The sequence below is a fragment of the Aphanomyces invadans genome (genome assembly GCF_000520115.1).
Source record: "Aphanomyces invadans strain NJM9701 unplaced genomic scaffold supercont1.40, whole genome shotgun sequence".
NCBI classification, from domain to species: Eukaryota; Oomycota; class Saprolegniomycetes; order Saprolegniales; family Verrucalvaceae; genus Aphanomyces; species Aphanomyces invadans.
This window is the reverse complement of record NW_008580185.1, coordinates 446,889-465,579: the sequence shown is the minus strand read 5'-3', so window position 1 is coordinate 465,579 and position 18,691 is coordinate 446,889. Positions and strand designations below refer to the sequence as shown.

At 55.1% G+C, this 18,691-nt stretch overlaps 9 protein-coding genes across 9 annotated transcripts; 6 read left to right on the top strand and 3 right to left on the bottom strand.

Annotated features, from left to right (window-relative positions):
* The first annotated feature begins 55 nt into the window (after positions 1-55).
* On the top strand, positions 56-1,148 carry H310_12583 (hypothetical protein). The gene is made up of 4 exons (XM_008879707.1): positions 56-204; positions 261-575; positions 623-786; positions 839-1,148. The coding sequence occupies exons 1-4, from the start codon at positions 72-74 to the stop codon at positions 1,067-1,069; spliced, it is 843 nt and encodes a 280-aa protein (XP_008877929.1). The 5' UTR covers positions 56-71; the 3' UTR covers positions 1,070-1,148.
* Positions 1,059-2,127, bottom strand: H310_12582 (hypothetical protein). Its single transcript, XM_008879706.1, has 4 exons — positions 1,924-2,127; positions 1,695-1,875; positions 1,366-1,642; positions 1,059-1,314 (listed from the first exon to the last, which is right to left on the bottom strand). Exons 1-4 carry the CDS (start codon positions 2,067-2,069, stop codon positions 1,145-1,147), a joined length of 774 nt encoding a protein of 257 aa, XP_008877928.1. The 5' UTR covers positions 2,070-2,127; the 3' UTR covers positions 1,059-1,144.
* Positions 2,128-2,576: 449 nt separating this feature from the next.
* Positions 2,577-3,586, top strand: H310_12581 (hypothetical protein). Its single transcript, XM_008879705.1, has 6 exons — positions 2,577-2,637; positions 2,702-2,822; positions 2,878-2,925; positions 2,981-3,076; positions 3,126-3,404; positions 3,452-3,586. Exons 1-6 carry the CDS (start codon positions 2,624-2,626, stop codon positions 3,500-3,502), a joined length of 609 nt encoding a protein of 202 aa, XP_008877927.1. The 5' UTR covers positions 2,577-2,623; the 3' UTR covers positions 3,503-3,586.
* Positions 3,587-4,252: 666 nt separating this feature from the next.
* H310_12580 (hypothetical protein) lies at positions 4,253-9,877 on the top strand (the record flags this gene model as incomplete). Its single annotated transcript, XM_008879704.1, has 6 exons — positions 4,253-7,942; positions 7,991-8,092; positions 8,156-8,458; positions 8,506-8,817; positions 8,865-9,603; positions 9,652-9,877. 6 exons carry the CDS (start codon positions 4,253-4,255, stop codon positions 9,837-9,839), a joined length of 5,334 nt encoding a protein of 1,777 aa, XP_008877926.1. The 3' UTR covers positions 9,840-9,877.
* Positions 9,878-9,908: 31 nt separating this feature from the next.
* H310_12579 (hypothetical protein) lies at positions 9,909-10,817 on the top strand. Its single transcript, XM_008879703.1, has one exon. It carries the CDS (start codon positions 10,087-10,089, stop codon positions 10,714-10,716), a length of 630 nt encoding a protein of 209 aa, XP_008877925.1. The 5' UTR covers positions 9,909-10,086; the 3' UTR covers positions 10,717-10,817.
* On the bottom strand, positions 10,786-12,183 carry H310_12578 (hypothetical protein). Its single transcript, XM_008879702.1, has 5 exons — positions 11,953-12,183; positions 11,656-11,900; positions 11,519-11,602; positions 11,350-11,459; positions 10,786-11,281 (listed from the first exon to the last, which is right to left on the bottom strand). The coding sequence occupies exons 1-5, from the start codon at positions 12,161-12,163 to the stop codon at positions 11,047-11,049; spliced, it is 885 nt and encodes a 294-aa protein (XP_008877924.1). The 5' UTR covers positions 12,164-12,183; the 3' UTR covers positions 10,786-11,046.
* A 98-nt stretch (positions 12,184-12,281) lies between these two features.
* H310_12577 (hypothetical protein) lies at positions 12,282-13,255 on the top strand. Its single transcript, XM_008879701.1, has one exon. It carries the CDS (start codon positions 12,296-12,298, stop codon positions 13,229-13,231), a length of 936 nt encoding a protein of 311 aa, XP_008877923.1. The 5' UTR covers positions 12,282-12,295; the 3' UTR covers positions 13,232-13,255.
* Positions 13,256-13,646: 391 nt separating this feature from the next.
* Positions 13,647-14,753, top strand: H310_12576 (hypothetical protein). Its single transcript, XM_008879700.1, has 7 exons — positions 13,647-13,732; positions 13,802-13,861; positions 13,907-13,983; positions 14,050-14,181; positions 14,229-14,281; positions 14,328-14,474; positions 14,522-14,753. Exons 1-7 carry the CDS (start codon positions 13,685-13,687, stop codon positions 14,674-14,676), a joined length of 672 nt encoding a protein of 223 aa, XP_008877922.1. The 5' UTR covers positions 13,647-13,684; the 3' UTR covers positions 14,677-14,753.
* Positions 14,515-16,520, bottom strand: H310_12575 (hypothetical protein). The gene is made up of 10 exons (XM_008879699.1): positions 16,366-16,520; positions 16,144-16,318; positions 16,039-16,063; positions 15,850-15,989; positions 15,627-15,803; positions 15,493-15,586; positions 15,360-15,445; positions 15,247-15,315; positions 15,082-15,204; positions 14,515-15,030 (listed from the first exon to the last, which is right to left on the bottom strand). Exons 1-10 carry the CDS (start codon positions 16,506-16,508, stop codon positions 14,956-14,958), a joined length of 1,107 nt encoding a protein of 368 aa, XP_008877921.1. The 5' UTR covers positions 16,509-16,520; the 3' UTR covers positions 14,515-14,955.
* Positions 16,521-18,691: the final 2,171 nt, after the last annotated feature.

The window sequence follows — 18,691 nt, the reverse complement described above, 5'->3', positions numbered from 1 at the left end:
CGCGTTCACCCGGATATCGGGAGATATTATACGGAAGGTGCTAATGCCCATTCCGCGAGAACGAACGCCGGATGAACAGAAGCGCGACCAAGACCACATGCTGGTACGAAATCCTGGGCCTTCCTCAGCTCGCGGACACCGACGCGGTGAAGAAAGCGTTCCGCCAGATGTCGTTGAAGCATCATCCAGACAAGGGCGGTGATGGTAAGGCTGCTGCATGAGAGATGTGAAGAGTCCGTGACCACACAGTGTGTATGTAGTCGACAAGTTCCATGAACTCCAGCAAGCTAGTCAGTTCCTCTTGGACCCGGTCCAAAAGAAAGAGTACGATGCAAAGATTTCTCAAGTGACGATGCAAGAAATTCAACGAAAGCAGCGAGAAGAACGGATGGGGGCAGAGCGAAAGCGAATGGCAGACGAGCTGCTTCGACGGGAAAACGTAGAACCCAAGCGCCCCAAGCACGTGATCGACGATCTGAAAGCGAAAGCCAGGAGACATGTGGAAGAAATGCAAGCTAAACGGGCACAAGTCGCCCAGGATCGCGCTAATTTCTTGGGAAAGAACCTCAAGAGCGGTAAGACTTCGTCGGTACTGTAGCCACTTAACGATCTGGTTCGCTAGGAGACATCAGGCAGCGAACAATTCGAGTGTCGTGGAGCAACAGCAAGGGTTCGCACTCGGACCAGACGCTCGTGGATGCCTTTCGAACGTACGGCGAGATTGAACTGGTCAAAATGAAGTCGGCCGATTCCGCGCGCATCATCTTCGTCAATGCGCTGTCGGCGGTACCATCTCTTCGACACGTGAATTCCCAACTGACGTGGATGATGTGTGTAGACCCAAGCTGCCCGTATTGAAGGCCACAACACCGACACATGGAAGAAAGTTACACTGGTGGGCCACGCAGTCCACGAGCAGCCCAAAGTCGCGCCCCATCATCATCGTCATCACTCAGAACCGGACAAGGCACAGCTGGAACTGCACCCTGTATCACAAGACGAGCTTGCTCAATTCGAGAAGGTCGTCCTGGCGCACTTGGAGACATTGGCAAAGCAAGTCGCAACATAACAGGACATCGATCCGTATAAGAAATGCTGGCCGTTTTCAAGGCGACAAACGCCAGTATTAACAAATGAACGCCAGCTAGACGACAACACTGGGATGGGCCGGCTGCCGCGACGATCGCCCAGAGCCTCCCGCGGCATTGGAGAAGGCCAAGTTGGAGATCGTTGATAGAAAGCTCGCCCCCGCCGACGAGTTCAGTGCTTCTAGCGCGCCGGCGGTCATCATCGAGTGCATCTTCGACTTGGCGTCTGCAGCACACTCCATGATGGACATACAGGAAGGGAAGAGGAGCATATTACCTTTGCTGCATTTGGTGTACCCCACCACGTTCGCACCGCTAAGCGTGAGCGCCACGATGGCAATGAGCGCCCATTCCACGTTGAGCTTGAGCACAGCGACGAGGAGGAACAAGGCCCACGCGACCGGTGCACCATACAGAGCTGTCCAGAAGATTTTGGCGTCGAGGGGATCGATCTCAGACATGTCTTCCAACGACTCAAACACCCAGTCGTTCGATCCGTCCTCGTTGATGCGATTCCACCATCGAAGCCCGACCAGCAGCCGACCCGACACGTTCTGCATCGGGATCGGTTCATTCCTTGAACAGAATACGATGGAGAGCACGTACTTTCACGGTCCAAAAGTCGAACGCCAGCAGCAGTACACAGATGACAAAGATGAAAACAAAGCTGTTCGAGACGAACCCGCCTAAAATGTACACGCCAATCGCGAGGAATTTGAAAAACAGATGAAATGCCGCTGCCACGGGATGCTTGGCTTTGCGCACAGACTCGGTTACCCCTGACAACCTACGTAATGGGGCTGAGTGGTCAATCGTCCTAGAAGAAGGGACCTACAAGCCAGCGGTTGCAGGCGTCGCCCGTGGCGAGTTTTCCACAGAAGACGAGGCTGTGGTGGTCCTCGAGCGAGGAGACGTCACTGGAGAGTCTTGCGGCTCGGCAGGAACGTCGATGAACTCAAGTTGCTTGCCCTTGTCTCCCATCGTTCAAGCCAACGGACAATCCCTGCGGCACTTCCTCAAGTGCTTTATACGACGACTGATGTGGAATGTTAATCTACCGGATAAAAAGATTATCCGGAATTTCGGACAAGACAAACTTCGATGTTTTGTCGCATGAATGTGCACCCATTCAAGCTCACAGCTCTATGGCGATGCAGCTCGCGATCTACCTCGGAGCCTTCATCCCACGCATCTCTGGGTATCAGCCTCTTGTGCTTCTGTTTACAGCACGTGCGCTAACACTTGGGTGCTCGAAAATTATACTTTCCCTGCCGCGAATGATGGTAGTGTTCATTTATATCATTTACTTTGGTCATTCAGAAAAATGATATTTTACATTGTTGTGGTTTATACTTGGTAAACGTATGGAATTTGTCAAGGCGGAATTGCGTGCGAATGTGCACGATGCTGCAACGCTGTAATAAATGAATCAACGCCGTGAAAGATCGCAACTTATCCGGATGGTCCTCCTGCCATTTGTAAGGGAACCCACTTCGCATCCTGATCCGATCGGAGAATTCCCCGCCCCTCCAAGGATGGCTCGAGATTAGTACGCGCCACTTGGGCGCAGTCGATTAGGAACCACGATGGGCTAACCTGTCTCCGTGTTGTAGTGACCATTTGTTCAAGCTGGTGTTGATTGGCGACTCGGGCGTCGGCAAGTCGTGCCTGCTGTTGCGGTTCGCCGACGACGCGTTCACAGAGAGCTACATCACGACGATTGGCGTCGACTTTGTACGTTCACGTCATTGTCTTGCATGTTTCTGGGCGTATGACACTGATTTGATAGCGTTTCCGCACGGTGAAAATCGACAAAAAGACTGTCAAGCTACAAATCGTACGTCGTTGGGACGGAAATGTGCTGTTGTCCTCATCGCGCTGCCTCCTTCTAGTGGGACACAGCAGGCCAAGAACGATTCCGCACAATTACTAGTGCGTACTACCGCGGCGCGGATGGAATCATCATGGTCTACGATGTGACGAGTCAGGTAAGGTCGTGGTGTTGAACGGATCTCGACTGCCTTGTCTGCCTGGCAGGAATCATTCGATCACGTAAATGACTGGCTCAACGAAGTAAATCGATATGCGAGCGAGGGAACGTGTAAGTTATTGGTCGGGAACAAGAGCGACATGAGCACGAAGAAGGTCGTGTCGTTTGAAAGTGCCAAGGCATTCGCAGACAGCCTTGCGATCCCATTCTTGGAGACGAGTGCGAAGAATGCGCAAAACGTCGAGGAGGCTTTCCTCACCATGGCGTCGGAACTCATCACGATTCGGGAAATGGTCGGGAGCAGCACCAAAACTCACGGCACGACGGTACGCGACGTCCCTGTGCGATCGAACGTGACGTCGTGTGTGTGTAGCTCACGAACGACGCGACAAAGCCGTCCGGGTCCAACTCGTGCTGCAATTAGGTGGCGCGAGGCGACGGCTCTTTGGCCTCGTCCTTCTTTCTATTGTATACCCGATCGATTCGTGCTCTTCAATATGGTCTTGCGACTCTCTCACAGGTTGTGCCCGCCGTTCTTCTGCTTCGATGAGCAGGAACGCGTGGTGGCCATACATCCAGCGCATACTTCTCACGACGTTGTGGCATTCATGAATGGCCATCCAGACTCGTCGCTCGACCGAGTTCATGCAGTGCTACAGGATTGCGTTGGTTCGTCGAGATGCTGGGGCTCTGCATCGTCCGATTGGCATAGAGACGTAGCCGAAGAGGTCGTGCATCCTTGGCGCAGCCACGTTGGGACAGATTCGACGCACCAACACGTTGCGCATGAAAGCATCCCTCGCCCTTCAAAATCGACGCAAGTGGCATGCGTCACCGCACACCACCTGGCATGGCCGAATCTTAAACCCACACGCATGCACAAAGGTCATTTGCACTCCCACATGCGGCACCATCTCGAGCTTGTTTCAAGTCCCAACGCCGGAATCATTCACCGATTGAATAAGAATCGATCGCTTGGGATACGCACGCCTGGCCAGACATCGTGTCATGCGCAGTGTCACGCTTCTTGTTATGGTCATAACGCAGCAGCAGCTTCCTTGGCACGTTGGCTCCATGGGCGCTGCCGCCGCTCGTCGTGGGGGCGCCATGCCATCGGGAGGTTATCCGGACAATTGCAAACTACTTTATCCGGACATGCATCAAATGCTGCAGGATGGACGCAATCGTTCTCAAGCTCGGCCATCCGCTGGAAGAGGTCCGCGTGAGGTCGCTGCGAAGCATCCACACCAAAATCTCCACGGGGCTGTGGCCGCATGCGCACTGCCTTCCGGAGAAGATCCAGCAGTATCTGCTTGACCTGCTTCCACCCCTGGCGACCGACTACACACAAGCGCAGGAAATCCTGTCCCAGCTCCAATCTGTTAACAGGACACCCCAACATCCTCCGGCGGAACCTGCCATCCACTCCCCGCGTGTGTTTTCACCTTCTTTTACTTCGAACTCCAGGCCTAGCGATGCCAAGCCAGACGATGGGGCAAAAGTCCCACATATCCCGCCAGGAGTCCACGCCGGTTGGACCTACTCTCACGTCGACTTGGCCGACGCAGACGACCAGATGCTGTTTGAGTTCGAAGTCAAGCTCAAGATGCACGGCGGCACGCAGGAAGGCCTTCGTCTGTTCATGGAATTCGGCGAGACTCTGCTGCGGGACTTTCCCGCGGAAGTGTTTCTTCAGCGACCTGCCATTCTCCAGTTCATCATGCATCTGTTGCAGGTACCCTTGATCGAGCTTACACAACCACCCGCGTCTGGCTTTGGCGAAGCTTTGTTTGGGTACAAAAAGCTTCGTCGCCACGACGAAACCGCGCTCTTCTTCGTCCTGCTCGACCTGCTTCAAAGTCTTGTGGACGGCCTCGCCACGAGCTTTCAGTTGCACGTAGATGCAACTTACCACACTCACGTTTGCGAGCCTCCAACGCCGTCTCACTCGACTCCCCATCGCTCCATCCATGCGGGTAGTCGCAATCCTCCTTCCTATCCCTGCGCTGTCCCTTCCCCAGACGGTCTACGTGGCGACTCTTGGTCGTACAGCGGAGCGATGTGCTACATATTCACGGTGCTGGCTTCGCTAATGGCCCGCCCGTCGCTCCCTCGACTGCGCATTTTGTCCGTCATGCATTCTCTGGTGTCGTCGTTGCATGACGTGTCTGCCACCACGATCGAACCATTCGAATCCCAGCGCCTCGCAGCGTGCTTCTCCTCGATTTCGGATGCGCTGGACGTAATGGCAGGTCCTCGCGAGGACGGGTCCATGGATAACGTCGCCACGTTCTACACGTGGCGCCTGTTGCTCCGCATGCTGGCCGCCATGGGCTGTCCTTCGTCCGCCGTGATTTCACTCTTGCCTCCTCGAATCGTGCACGCCCTCGAAACTCTCGTCCTGGACCAAGCGCTGTTTGAAGTCGACCCGTCCATCCGCCACCACGTGCTACCGATTGCAATCCTTGCCAAGCCGGCGATCTCCGACTTGCTGGAACACCACATCCACGTGACAAATGTGATCAAGAATTGGCAGTCGTTTGTGGAAGCTGTCGACGCCGCGATCGACGGGACAGATCCCGCGCCGACGTTGCCCCAGGACGCGCTGACGCTGTTGAGTGTCTTGGACCATATTCCTCGACTGGAAGACCGAGACGAGGTGGTAAACGCTGTGGCCAAGATATTGCCATCGATCACTCAAGACGACCAGGTTGTAGCGATCTTGGAGAAGCTTCTGCAATGGCCCACCACGATATCGTCCGCTTTCGACCACGTTGTAGCGTCTCTGAGTCGGCGGGACACACGAACCAATCTGTCCGCCGTTGTGTTGTGCCTTTGCCGACGGCTCGTCGCCGCGCCGCCCGTGGACGCGCTGTGGCAATTGCTTCATCTCGTCTTGCATGACGCAGGCCACGATGCCATACCTTTTCTACAACATTGGGCGTACGCCGATGTCCCGTTGTCTTCGGCGCATCGCCAGATGCAACCCGCGTTGGCCGCGCGCTTGATCGACCTGCAGCATGCTGGGTTTACCGACACCGTGCTCGCCATCGCGAGATGTTTACTTCACACGTCCGAGTTTGTCCGGCGATCGGCAGCGGTGGGGTTGGTGTCGGCGCTCGTCGACGACGACTCGTTTGTCGATTCACGGAATTGGATGGTCCAGAACGACTTTCATCCGGGTGACCCGTTCGACGCCTTGGCGCATTCCCTGCGCGATCATGTGCTGTCGCACCCGCTTCCGCAACCACCCACTCCTCGACGACCCTCCGCTCGAATCACGAGTGTCATTACGAGTGTCCAAAAGTTCGTTGCGATCTTGACCTCCCCTTCCCTCGAGTGGAATATCAAAGAGTCAGTGCTCCATCAAGTCATTCAAGTGGTGCGGCTGCTCGATGCTGACACGGCCGCCGCCCTCGCCACGTCGGGCGAACTCTCCAACGTCCTCCAGGCCGTCGTGCCCTTTCTGTCTCACCCCGACACCAAGTTCCACCTCTTGCCCCTCGTCCTCCTCCGCGACCTCGTGATGGCTTGCCCAGACGCTCGGCAGTTTGCGCGATCTTCCACCGTGCTCCACGTTGTGCTTCCATTTGTGTTCTCGTCCAACATGGATGTTCGTGCGGGCGCATATCTCGTCGTGCTCTTTCTCACGTGCGCGTCAGAGGTATGGGGCGACTCTCCAGTCTCGAAACAGCTCCAGGTCCCATCCATGATCACGTCTTCGTTTGGAATCCACTCGGCAATGTGGGCAAGCTGGGGCATTTCAACCTATAACCTGTCGACGAATTCGCTCGAATCGCCAGAAGCTCGAGACGCGACAAGCAACGATGGCCCTGGCACCGTCCTCTCGCAGCCGCCCCTCGCGTTTATCACAGACGCTATTCACGCCTTGAACGGTGCCGGGTCCCACCGCGACTACCTCAACAAGATGTATCCATTGGACTGTATGGCGCGGCTGGATGCGACCTTGACTGGGTCGGCCATTTCGTCGCAGCTGCAGTCCAAGTCGACCTTTCTTCGCATTTTGCACACGACCCCGAGCAGCTGGCGGGACGAAGCCGCGCTTGCGTCGCTCTTTCACGTGCTTCAACACTTGGTGCCGATCCTGGACGTGTCGGACCTGCTGTACATTCTCGTAGCGATCAAGACGAATGCCGTGCCGCTGCTACACCAAGCAAATCAATCGTACGGAGGAGCGTTGCACGTGAAGGTGCTCGCTCTGTTGGTAGCGATCGCCCGCCGGGACGACATGGTCGAGTTTGTCGCGGCCTTTCTGCTCGAAACGCAGCTCCATGAGACGCTTCGAACGGTGTACGTCCTCGGCGACGACAGTTCTGCTCAAGCCATCGCGCTTCGCTTGCTTTACCGCGTCCTCGTCCATTCTCGGTCGTGCTTGGACTCGTGGAATACCGACCAACTCGCGCCGACGCTTGTCCAACTGGTTGGCGAATACCACCCGAGCGACTCGTTCATTCGCAAAGACGCCATGGCATGGGCACTTTCGTGCCTTGTGGCCATCGCGGCGCACACCCCGTGGACGACGCATTCCACAACAAATCGGTTCATGTTCGATCGAGATTCGCGACTACGGGCCATGGGGTATGCCCTGCTGCCACCCACCGACTCGACATACGTCGAACTGGCCCAAGATACCGTCGTCGACATGACAGAGTGTTCCAAAGTTCGTGTGCAGGCGGCGCAGTACGTGCTGCGGTCGCTCGACTCGTTGGACGTGCGATACTTGACCAAACTGATCCACGTCGTCGAAAACACCCCCGTGATATCGTCGGAAGTCCTGTTTGCCGTCGTGAGTCTCGTTCAGCAACGCCACCGCGACCTCCTTCCTTTGAACGCACTCGACAAGGTACCCCCACGCCGACCGACGGGAATATCGACCCCTTGTGCAACGTAGCTCGCGTCCGTCGCGTACCACCACGAAGCGTACAAGCGGTTAAGTCGAGCCGTGATGGGCATGTCCATCTCGGACGCGAGCCCCGCGACGTCGTTTTTCAAGGTATTCGCGTCTCTTTCAACGATAACGGTGGGTGTTGTGGGGCTTCTGAGCCACACGTCGTAGGCGACGTGGGCCACCGTGCACCGACCGACCGCCATCGAGTGCATCCGCGTCGTTCTGTCGGAGGTCTCCTCCAGGGATGGTTTTGGATTCCTGCCCCGCCTCAACGAAATCTTCTCACTTACGTGCGACGACTCCCGTCCGTACGTGCAATTGCTGGGGGTTGCCGTGCGCTTTTTCAGCCGCATGATGGACCACACGACCGTCGACCAACACGAAGAATTGGCGCACAGGCTCGTGGCGAAGCTCGTCGGTATGGTGCAGAGAGACGAGTCCGTCCTGTCCGCGTGCCACGTCATCTACCACGTACGTGCGTCCCCGAAATGCCATTCCGCTCGACTCATGGTAGCTAGTGTGCCAAGCATCCATCGTGGAAAACGCTGCTGCAGACTCCACCAGGCCAAGCTATCTCGAACACGCTGGTGCGGTGGGTTGTCGACAAGCCGCGGCATGTCCATCACGCCCAAGTCGCCACAGCCGTGCAAAGCGTGCTGGAATCGCACCCGACTTTCTTCATCGACGACGCTCTCAAACAGGGGCTTCTTGCCCATTGCTTGACGAAATTGACGGGGCATTTGGCGCTCACGGCCGACGAAACGTCGTTGCTGTGCCGCTTGATTCGCGCACAGGTCGGGTATCACGTCGAAGCCAAGCAACTCGCAAACGTACGTTTGGAATATACTCGGACGGATGCGTCAACGGCGCTGACTAGGACTTGCACCTGCCTGCTTTGTTCGCGTCCATGTGGCATCATATACAAGCATCGCCCCGTGTCGTTCAAGCCTGGCTCGAAGCTATCAACAACTACGTGTACCAGAGCCAGCCCGCCAAGCAGTCTATCGTCGGAAGCCCATGCGACAGCCAGTCCAGTTGCCTCCGACACCTGCTTCACCACGCAACGTCGCCAAAACCAACGCACGTGGAGCTCACGTTTGCAGTGCTCAAGTCCGTCGCGCTCAACGGGGAATGCGTCCTCGCCATGATCAAGTATGGGTACGTCGCCAAGCTCATGGGCATCCTGGCCACGTCGGTGTACAAGTACAAACAGACCAAACTTCGCGCAGACGCGCGTCCGATGCTGCTCCGCAGCGTGCTGGATGTAGTCGTAAACATATCGTTCTCGCCCGATGGCCGGACGGACGTGTGCCGATTTGCCCACCTTCAAGATTTGCTGACCGATTTGGTGGCGGCGCCTGCGTTGGTCGAGCCGACCGCGTTGTTGCTTCGCAACATTTCGTTCACGTCGATTGCCAAGGCGCAATTTCTGCACTGGAAACCCATCATGACGGCGTTGCGGACGTGGCTGCCCCACGACGATCCGTTCGTGTGCAACTTTGCCAGCACTGCCATTTGGTCGTTGGTGTACAACAATCAAAAAGCCACAACGAAAGCCATGGCCGAGTTCGACTGGTCCACGTGCCTCGCCAACGCTGCGGCGTCCCTCGAACGAGGTATGGTGCTGTCCTCGAACGACAATTGGGCGACTAACTGTATGCCAGCGCTGGCCGCGGCGCCCATGGAACCCACCGATCGCATGCTCCTCACCCAAGCCCAAGTCCACGTGGGCTACATCGCGCAGCTTCTTCAATGCAATGCCGGTGGGCCACAATCGACCCACGCGGACCAACTCGCCGTGCAGGTCGATACCAACTACATCCGTCGAGATCGTAGTCGAAAGCGCAGCTAGAATCTCTAACGTGTACACCCATGCTTGCGCACTGCTCCTATCTATAGCTGCCGTCAGAGTAAAATTAGCTCGGCGCCGACCGACCGAAACCAACGCACATCTCGACTGCCGGTGCGCCTTGTAAGCTACCATAGCGCTTCCACGCGTCAAGTTTGATTCGTCCAGTGTGGCCAGCGACCACGAGGACTACACCGACAGTGCATCGTCCCCTTCCCACTCGATCGGCGGCATCCTCCAGCAGCCTAAGATGACGTCGAGACAGCAGCCGCCGCCGCCAAAGCCGAAACGCAACTACCAGCAGAGCCCGGACGACGAGCATGACTCGATCGAGTCGGACGATGCGTATGCCGCCCCCGTCCTACCCCGCCGAGGGCGCAGCACCCGCGCGGCATCGCAGTCGCCTCCGTCATCGCCGCAAGCGTCACGCGGCATGGCCGTCGCCCCGCTCAAGAGCGTAGAAGGCGAAGCCGAGACGACGATCGGGGCGGCCGTCAAGATGAAGGGCGAGCTCTCGTTCGAGCGGCTGCTGCGCATCGAAGGCGAGTTTGACGGCAAACTGGTGTCGAAAGGATCGCTCGTGATCGGTCAAAAGGGGCTGTTGACAGGCAACATCGACGGCATGAAGGAAGTCTTGATTGCTGGCGGACGCGTGCTCGGCAACATTACAGTCGACCGCCTCGTGCTCCGCGACAAGGGGCAGATCTTCGGCAACGTGACGGCCAAGAGCGTTCGGATAGACCCCGAGTGCATTGTGATGGGCGCGCTCAACGTCAACCCGCACGCTCCTCAGCGCATCAATTTGAAAGGCGAGCCCGTCGTGGAAGAGCCCAAGCCCGCCGCCCCGCCGACTCCGGCAACGCCTCAACCCCCCGCCTAGACGCATGCTCGTCGCAGCCACCCGGGACGACGACGGGTGCATGTACCATAGAGCGATTCAAAAACACGGCATCTACGCATCATTCGTCGTTCATGAAGCCGCTTCGTGTGCCACAGAGAGCGATGGCGGAGGCATACGCTTAAGAGCGATGACGACATGCAAAAGCCACTCGCGATGTATCGTAACGCAGCAAGGACGCAGTGCCACTAGCATATATGTCGTGCAGGCGCGTTCGCAGTGCAGATGGGCAAAGGGGACGCCGGTAGAAAGCATCGCAATGACACAAAACTCGATTGCTTCAACTTTGCGAATGCACGGAAAAAGGCCCAGCTAGATGGACGGGATGCCGGCCGCGCGCAGCTTGGCTTCGAGCGTCTGGAACTCGGCCTCGTTGACAGCTTTCACGTCTTGGTCGTCAACAACCTCTTCGATGCCGCGGACCTCAGGGATGTAGTGCATCAGCATGTTCTCGACGCCGTTCTTGAGGGTGACGGACGAGCTTGGACAACCCGCGCATGACCCGGCCAACTGAAGCTTGACGATCCCGCGGTCCTCGTCGAACCCACTGCAGTCACACAGATACATCGTTACGATTTCGAGCCCAACTTGCATCAACATTCGAGGGCTCCGCACCGAAAATAGATGTCGCCACCGTCATCTTGAACGGCTGGACGGATGCGCGTCTCCAGGAGTTCCTTGATCATGGCCACCACTTCGTCGTCGGTGTCGAGAATCGTCGTGTCCTAGTAGTACCGCCACCACGCGATGAGAGGCGATGGAAGAAGATGACGACGGGTCGAACCGTAATAACTTCTTCGTCTGTCATGATGGGCTTGCCCGACGCATAAAAGTCCATGATCGTTCCAAAGATTTGACCGCGGAGCACCTGCACAAGCGCATTGTCAGCGGAGAATAACATGGCCGCGCGGTTGGTCGTACATCCCAGTCGATGTCGTCGTCCTTCTTCGTCACAGAGATAAAGTCCTTGCCAAAGAACACGCGAACGACACCGTCGATCGTAAACAAGTCCTTGGCCAGCATCGACCGTCGGAGTTCGGGACCTTTGGGTGTGAAATCTACACCGGTCGAGAAGCGTTCGTCCAAAACTGGGCGCCCTGGGAGGAACTTGAGACTCTGAGGATTGGGTGTGGTCTCCGTCTGAATGAACATGTTGCGCACCGGCACTACTCCACCAACATCCCTTACCAAACACATCGGTGTACATGGTTAAGGTACCTGCAAACATGGCCGGCCGTCGATAAGTGGTCTTTTGTGCCATCGTCGATCGCACCAACGGCGAGGACAAGAACGATGGCACGTGGATGGATCGCGCAGAAGGAGCACCCGACAAAGTGATGTCCATGGAGTTGGCCACGGCCACGAAGGGTCCGCGAAGCTTGGCGGCTTGAGCATGGCGCATTGCAATGCGCGACGAACGGTGCAGCATGGCGTTTATGGCGAAAGTGCACCAGCGAATGCTACTGGTACGGATATTCCGTCCGGATACGACATGTTCCCGGATATTATCCGGAAACATGGCGTATCATGGCGATCTTCGGTCGGTTGCATTTCCGGTCTCATGTGGAAGGGCTTGTTCAAGCCGCGGCCGGCGAAGGCCACGCTACCGTCCATCAACCAAACGGAAGAGCATGCGACAGAAGCTGCGGAGACACCTGTGGACGAGAAGAGGATGGAAGATTCGCATGACGAGGCAGCCCCTGACAACGACGCCATGTATGTGCTCGCCAACTTCACAGGCCTCTTGATTGTCCAAGGTGCAACCGAAAAGCGGCAGATTCGATATGTGATGGAGGTCGTATGCCCGACCACCCGACACAAATTCGAGTGCGTGAAGCGGTTCAATCAGTTCAGCGACCTTCGCCAGCGCTCGCTCGACGTTCTCCACCAATGCCGAAGCAAGAGGTGCCCGAAGTGCACCTCTGTTGCTGCCACCATCCAAGCACAACCATTTCCAGGTCGACGCCTCTTCACGACACTACAACACGTCAGAGAACGAGCATTGCCTTTGGAAGCGTTCTTGCAGTGTGTTCTAGACAACGCCTTGAATTGGAACGGATGCAAGCGATCAAAACACGCATTCAACCAGGTCGCAAGTCAGTTTGTGGGGGCACCTGTCGACGGCATGTACTTAAGCAGCGACAGACCGTCATTGGACTTTCGCAAGTCCATCCGACATCTCATGGTGGAACGTCCAGTCTCAATTGGCGATGCCGTAGCTGACACGAGGGAGGAGAATGCTTCACCAACGACAAGGTGCCCGAGCCTTCCTCAAGACAGCTTTGAGGAGGAAGAGCACAAGGAGAATGAAGACGAAGCTCATCCAAGCATCCAGCCACTCGAGCATGTTGCTGTTCCCGAGGTTTCAACCACCCCCGCTCCTCCAGCTACTTGCAAGGATGGACCCTCGTCCGAGCTTCCAACCTCATCTGACCAATCTTTGACCCATCCCACGACGGTCGTGGCCGCTAACGTCGTCGACGAACGCGTAGAGTAACCTTAATGCATACCGTCTTACCCATCGCGGCCCCATGCACCGTCGTCTGGATCGCGCTCGTCTGTGCGGCGGCCTTCTCCCATCGAAATTGGCGCCAGTTCAATGCCAGGTGCAAGCGAAATTCGTCGACTGGATGTTGGGAGGATTATCCGGATGCCAACTGCTTATGTACACATACTACTGTACTAGTAGTAGTTCGACCTTGAATATATATTTGTGATGCCGATATTGCAGAACTTGAAAACATTATATTGTTATAATATATACAAAGTCTAGCCATAAATATATCTGATGGAATTTTGATGTTCATCTTGCGGAAGTCATACAGTACCAGTAGCTGTATTGGTAAAAGCACAAGAACAAGTATATCAATATATATAACGTTATCATGAACTTCAAATATATTTTTTACATCGGACAGTTTCCGCCTCCACGTGGAGCATTCGAGCGAAAATGCCAATTCTGACGTTCATCGCGCGCGTGTCCGATGGGATGCTCCTGGTACGTTCCCATGCCGTAGAAGCACGCTATTCGCATCGACGCGATGCGGAAAACCTCATGTGTGCACAGGTTGCGTCCATGGAGTCCGCGGGAGATTACAACGACAACCTGGACACGTACAAGCAACAGGTGAGTCTGCCGTGGATCGCACCAGGCTCACATGAAGCTGGACAGGGCAAGCAAATCATGAAGAAACTCAACCAACGCTCGCCTGGCAAATGCAGCATTGATTCTGGCGCGTATGCTTTTCAGTACGTCGGGAGAGGATGCGATTCCTTTGAGTCGCACGATGGCTGACCGTGTCCTATCTCACGCAGCTACCTCATTGAAGATGGCGTGTGCTACCTGACGCTCTCTGACAAGAACTACCCAAAGCGTTTGGTGTTCCTGTATTTGGAGGATATTCACGCTGGTTTCATCGACGAACTCCGTCGCGACCATGGAGACAAGTTCGTTTGTCAATTCTGTCCTTCCTGTTCATACGCCGATCATGTAGCTGGCGCGATACCGTCACGACCGTCGCGCGGCCGTACGCGTTCATCAAATTCGGTTCGATCCAACTTCACCGGTCCCCGTCATTCTCATGCCTTCGTAGACAAGTACATTCAGAAGAAGCGGAAGGAGTACACGGACCCCAGCTCGTCCCAAAACATGTCGAAGCTCAACAACGATCTGGCAGACATCCACAACGTCATGCGCCAGAACATCCAGGAAGTGCTCAATCGTGGCGAAGCTATCGACCGTACGTGATCGACTTGTCATCGCTCTATCTCCATCGTGTTGTCGCAGGGGTGTCCCAGATATCGTCCAACATTGCGGATCGGTCGAAGGAGTTCAAGTGGGGCGCCAAGAAGCTCAGTTTGCAGGCCATGTACCAAAAGTATGGGCCGCTTGTCGCGATCGCGCTCTTTGTCGTGCTCGTGATATACTTCAAGTTCTTTTAAACGACACCAACATGCCCAAGCAATAATCGAGCGATGTGCCAACTCTTCACTGTCGCCAGTTTCCAGGGGACGATGTCGTCTCCGCCCCCTTTCCATCATGCTGGAGGGACACGCATGCCACGACTGCGAACAACCGATCGCGACATCGCCACACACATCATGGTCGGCCCAACTTCCGTTCAATTCGTTTTGGGGGTCTCCACGAGAAAGCTCGCGTCTATCGTTCACCTGTACGATGGAATGCATTCCAGCGCGTCCTGGCAACGTTAGGGATGGTTCTCAAGCCAGCACGGGTGGAAAGATGCGCTGGTTGATGGCATCTTGGACGATGGCGCGAACGTGGTCCACGCGGAGCTGTCGAGACGCGTCAGGAGAGGCTGTTTCGCGCACGGCTCCATGACGTACATGAGGGTAGTCGTACGTGAAGCCCGTGCCTTCGATCTTGGACCCATCCACATACAACTGGTTGTGGCACAGCAACTCGCGATCGATAAACGGCGACAGCGGCGTGTTGGTTACTCCATGCGCCTACGAGTCGCCATCACGCCGCGTCGGGGCGACAGGCCCTACATTGCACAGGTCGGACCACGGCTTCATGTGCTTCTCGTTCGAGTGGTTCACCACGTCATCCAGCCGCAGCTACGCATGACGCCAGTGAATACGTCGGCAAAAGCGACGTTCACCTTGGCCAAATTCGAGACAAGGACCCCCATGAACCCCGTCTCGACGTTGAACAGTTCGCTGACGAGTTGGTTAATCGTCCCTTGACCTACATGTCGACGGCATCACGACGCTGCCTCCGATCGACTGCCTCACTCGTATCGGACTTGTCGGCGACGTTGTACACTTCACTCGGCGTGCCCGCGATGGCCACGTGCCACAACGCCTTGCACACGTCGCGCACGTGGACCTGGTACCTCGTGAAGCAGCCAGGTCGATATGCTGCCTACCGTATTCACTCGCATTTCGGCATCCCACAGCAACTTCATCGTTTCGCCAAGTTGCGTGTACGAAGCAGCGCAGACGAGGCGTGGCATGAGGCCGCCGACGTCGCCAGGACCATACACCGTGACTGGACGCACGAAGACCACGTTCAGGCCGCCAAGACCGCGGAGCTCTTCCTCTGCCTAATGCAATTTGTCGAGATGCAAAACTGTTCGGTCGAGATTCTACCTGGAGTTTGTACTTGGCCTGGAGGGTCCACGGGTCGAGCTTTGCGTTCTCGGTAGCTGGCGCTTTCGTCTGCGACTTGTACACATATGCAGTTGACACTTCGACAAACATCTTTACATGCACTTCGAGCGCTTTCTTGGCTAAGTTGACAAGAGAAGGAGTCGCGTCGAGAGAGCACGGAGACTGTACCGCACTTCACCACCAAGTCGCGGCACTACCATTCATAGCATATGAGGCGACTTGAACGCGAGAGTCTTGGAAGAGGGGGTGAGGGCAGACATGAGGCAGGTATACCTTGGAGCTGTAGACGGACTCGGCTTGGCTGCACTTAGTTTCTCCAGCGAGGTTGAACACGTAGTCGTATGGCCCGGCCTCCACTTTGAACGCACGGTCGACGTGGCTATCTCGCGTCAAGTCAGCTTGCACGTATTCAACAATATCTGAAGCAAACGCAGCCTTGTGTTCGTCGCTGTCGTGCATGCACATTAGATCAGGTTTTCCCATGAACACACGTGCCTGAAATACGAGATCTCGGGCATCGACTTGTCCGCGACACGGATGTAGCTGCACAAATCATTGTCCACGCAGTACTTGACGAAGTTGCGGCCGATCATGCCGACGCCCCCCAACACGAGAATGCGGGGAAGCTCCGTCGTCATCTTCTTCGCACGACAGAAAATGGAATGCCATCATGAGAGTTCAATTAGACGGTACCCAAAAAACAAATTTCTGTAGGGGGTCTATGCAAAAATCCAAGGAGGGGGGGAAATTATATCGAATATCTCTCGCATAAAGGCATTCTCAAAGAAATCTAAGGCACAGACCAGCTTCAAGTCCCTCGTGCCGCACATGAAATATAACGCTATGTTTGGCTGTGTTGTGCTTGGTTGACTTGATATGATTCTGGACTTCAGGAGCATGTCAATGTTAACGACGTTGTGACTATAGGTGGGGCGGAAAGCAAGCAGCATGCAACTCGCTCAATTTCATGCACGAAAGGATTTTATATCTCAGGATTTTGAATTATGCGATGGCAAAAAATATTAGACCACTATGGCAATTATGAAGAAAAATATTAATGAGCCCCTCCAATTCATATTACTGCTTCGTTTTACCACCCTTGAGCTCCAAGACAAATACGCATAGCTTCTGCATAGAACTGTACAAGCTAGTCGATGTGGTCTTGACCGATATTGTCCAAGGCCTTCAAAATTGCGTTTTTGAGCTCATCCTTCTTTGAATATTGGGTCCTTGAACTGCACATAAACAGCACAGGTTTGCACGCCCCACAAACTTTCAATTGATTTCAGGTTCGGAGACTTCTACGGCCACTTCATGACGGGTAAATTTTGCTTGTGCAAGAAGACGTTGGTCTCCTTGGCGGCATGGATGGACGCGTTATCGTGCTGAAAGTTACAGTCGCACTCAAAGTTGTAATCCACATAACGTTAGGAAAACGAATTTTCTGACGACGTCTCCTTGTAGGCGCACTGTTCTGGTGCCCCTCCAAGATGGCCAGTTTAGTGTTTCCTTTGGCACTCAAAGCACCCCAGACCATAACACTTCTGCCACCACACTACCTTATCGAAGAAATTGCCTTCTCCTTGCTTAGATCGTACCATAAAAATTCAAGGTCATCAGGCTCTTCAGGATAGAACCTTTTTCGTCATTATAGAGGACCTGATGCCACCACTTGGTTATATCCCATGTTACTCTCTCACGGACTCACGCGGCGCGCTCAGTTTTGTGTAGCACACCGAGCATTGGCGAGGCAATGGCCTTGACAAACTGCAGGTGCTGGGCATTGGCAGTAGTTGGCGAGCGTGCTCAACAAGCTCTCTTGAGCTCATAAAGGTGTTAGATGTCGTTCTAAGGAGTTGACATACATTGTTGGGAGCAGTTTTTGGTGTTCATCCATGAAGTTTCTTCGTGGCATATGCCAAAGCGTTGCTTAAGATCAGTGCTATTGTAAGCGGGCACAGAGAAGGATGCGCTTTGCTTGGTAGAATGGAGAATGAATTGGTAACGTTAGTGTTAATCCTACCTAACGCTACACCTAAGCCACGCAAACCAATCGTAGTTGGTTAGAAAGTAATAACCGGATGTGTCCGGATAGTGTAACACGGTTACACCCTCCCATACTTTGGACCGCAGACTTCGCTGAGCGAAAAGGGTCGCTCAACTAGCAGAGAAGGTCATCCGTCGGGTATAGTCCAGTACGCACGAAACCGTTGGAAATTGATGTTTCTTCCGGCGTCATCCAAACGCGGCGCGCAATAGCAATCGCCTTGTGCTTGCTGATATTCGTCGAAATATCACCCCAACTGTCATCGGCAATTTCGCGGCGGATTGCTTGCTTGAACGGTCGAAAAACTGCGACATCCAATTGTTGGAACACGTGGGTCGAGTTGGCTGGCAAAAACTGCAGTAGAAAGCCCATCGACATTGCAGCTTCAAAGATGTAGTTCGAGTAGTGCGATGAACAGCCGTCTAGTACGAGGAGAATCGGTCGTGGTGTTGACGCTGGGATAGCTGAGTTCAGCATGGACAGCCACTTCCTGCAGAGATACGAGCTCGTCCATCCCTTCTCAGATGTTGTAACGGCTGCGCCAGGGATGCTCAGGTTGTCACAGACTTCAGTTGTCACGCGGGAACCAGGAAGCACAAACAGCGGTGGAACTTTGGTGCCATCTGCGCAGACACATGCCACAATCGTAACATGTGCTGATGCCGACGCCTCTTCTGCGTACACCTTGGCTGAGTTGCGATGCACAACCACCTTCCTTGACACCTTGTTTGGACTGAAGCTGGTCTCATCCATGTTGTACACGCGCGAGGGTTC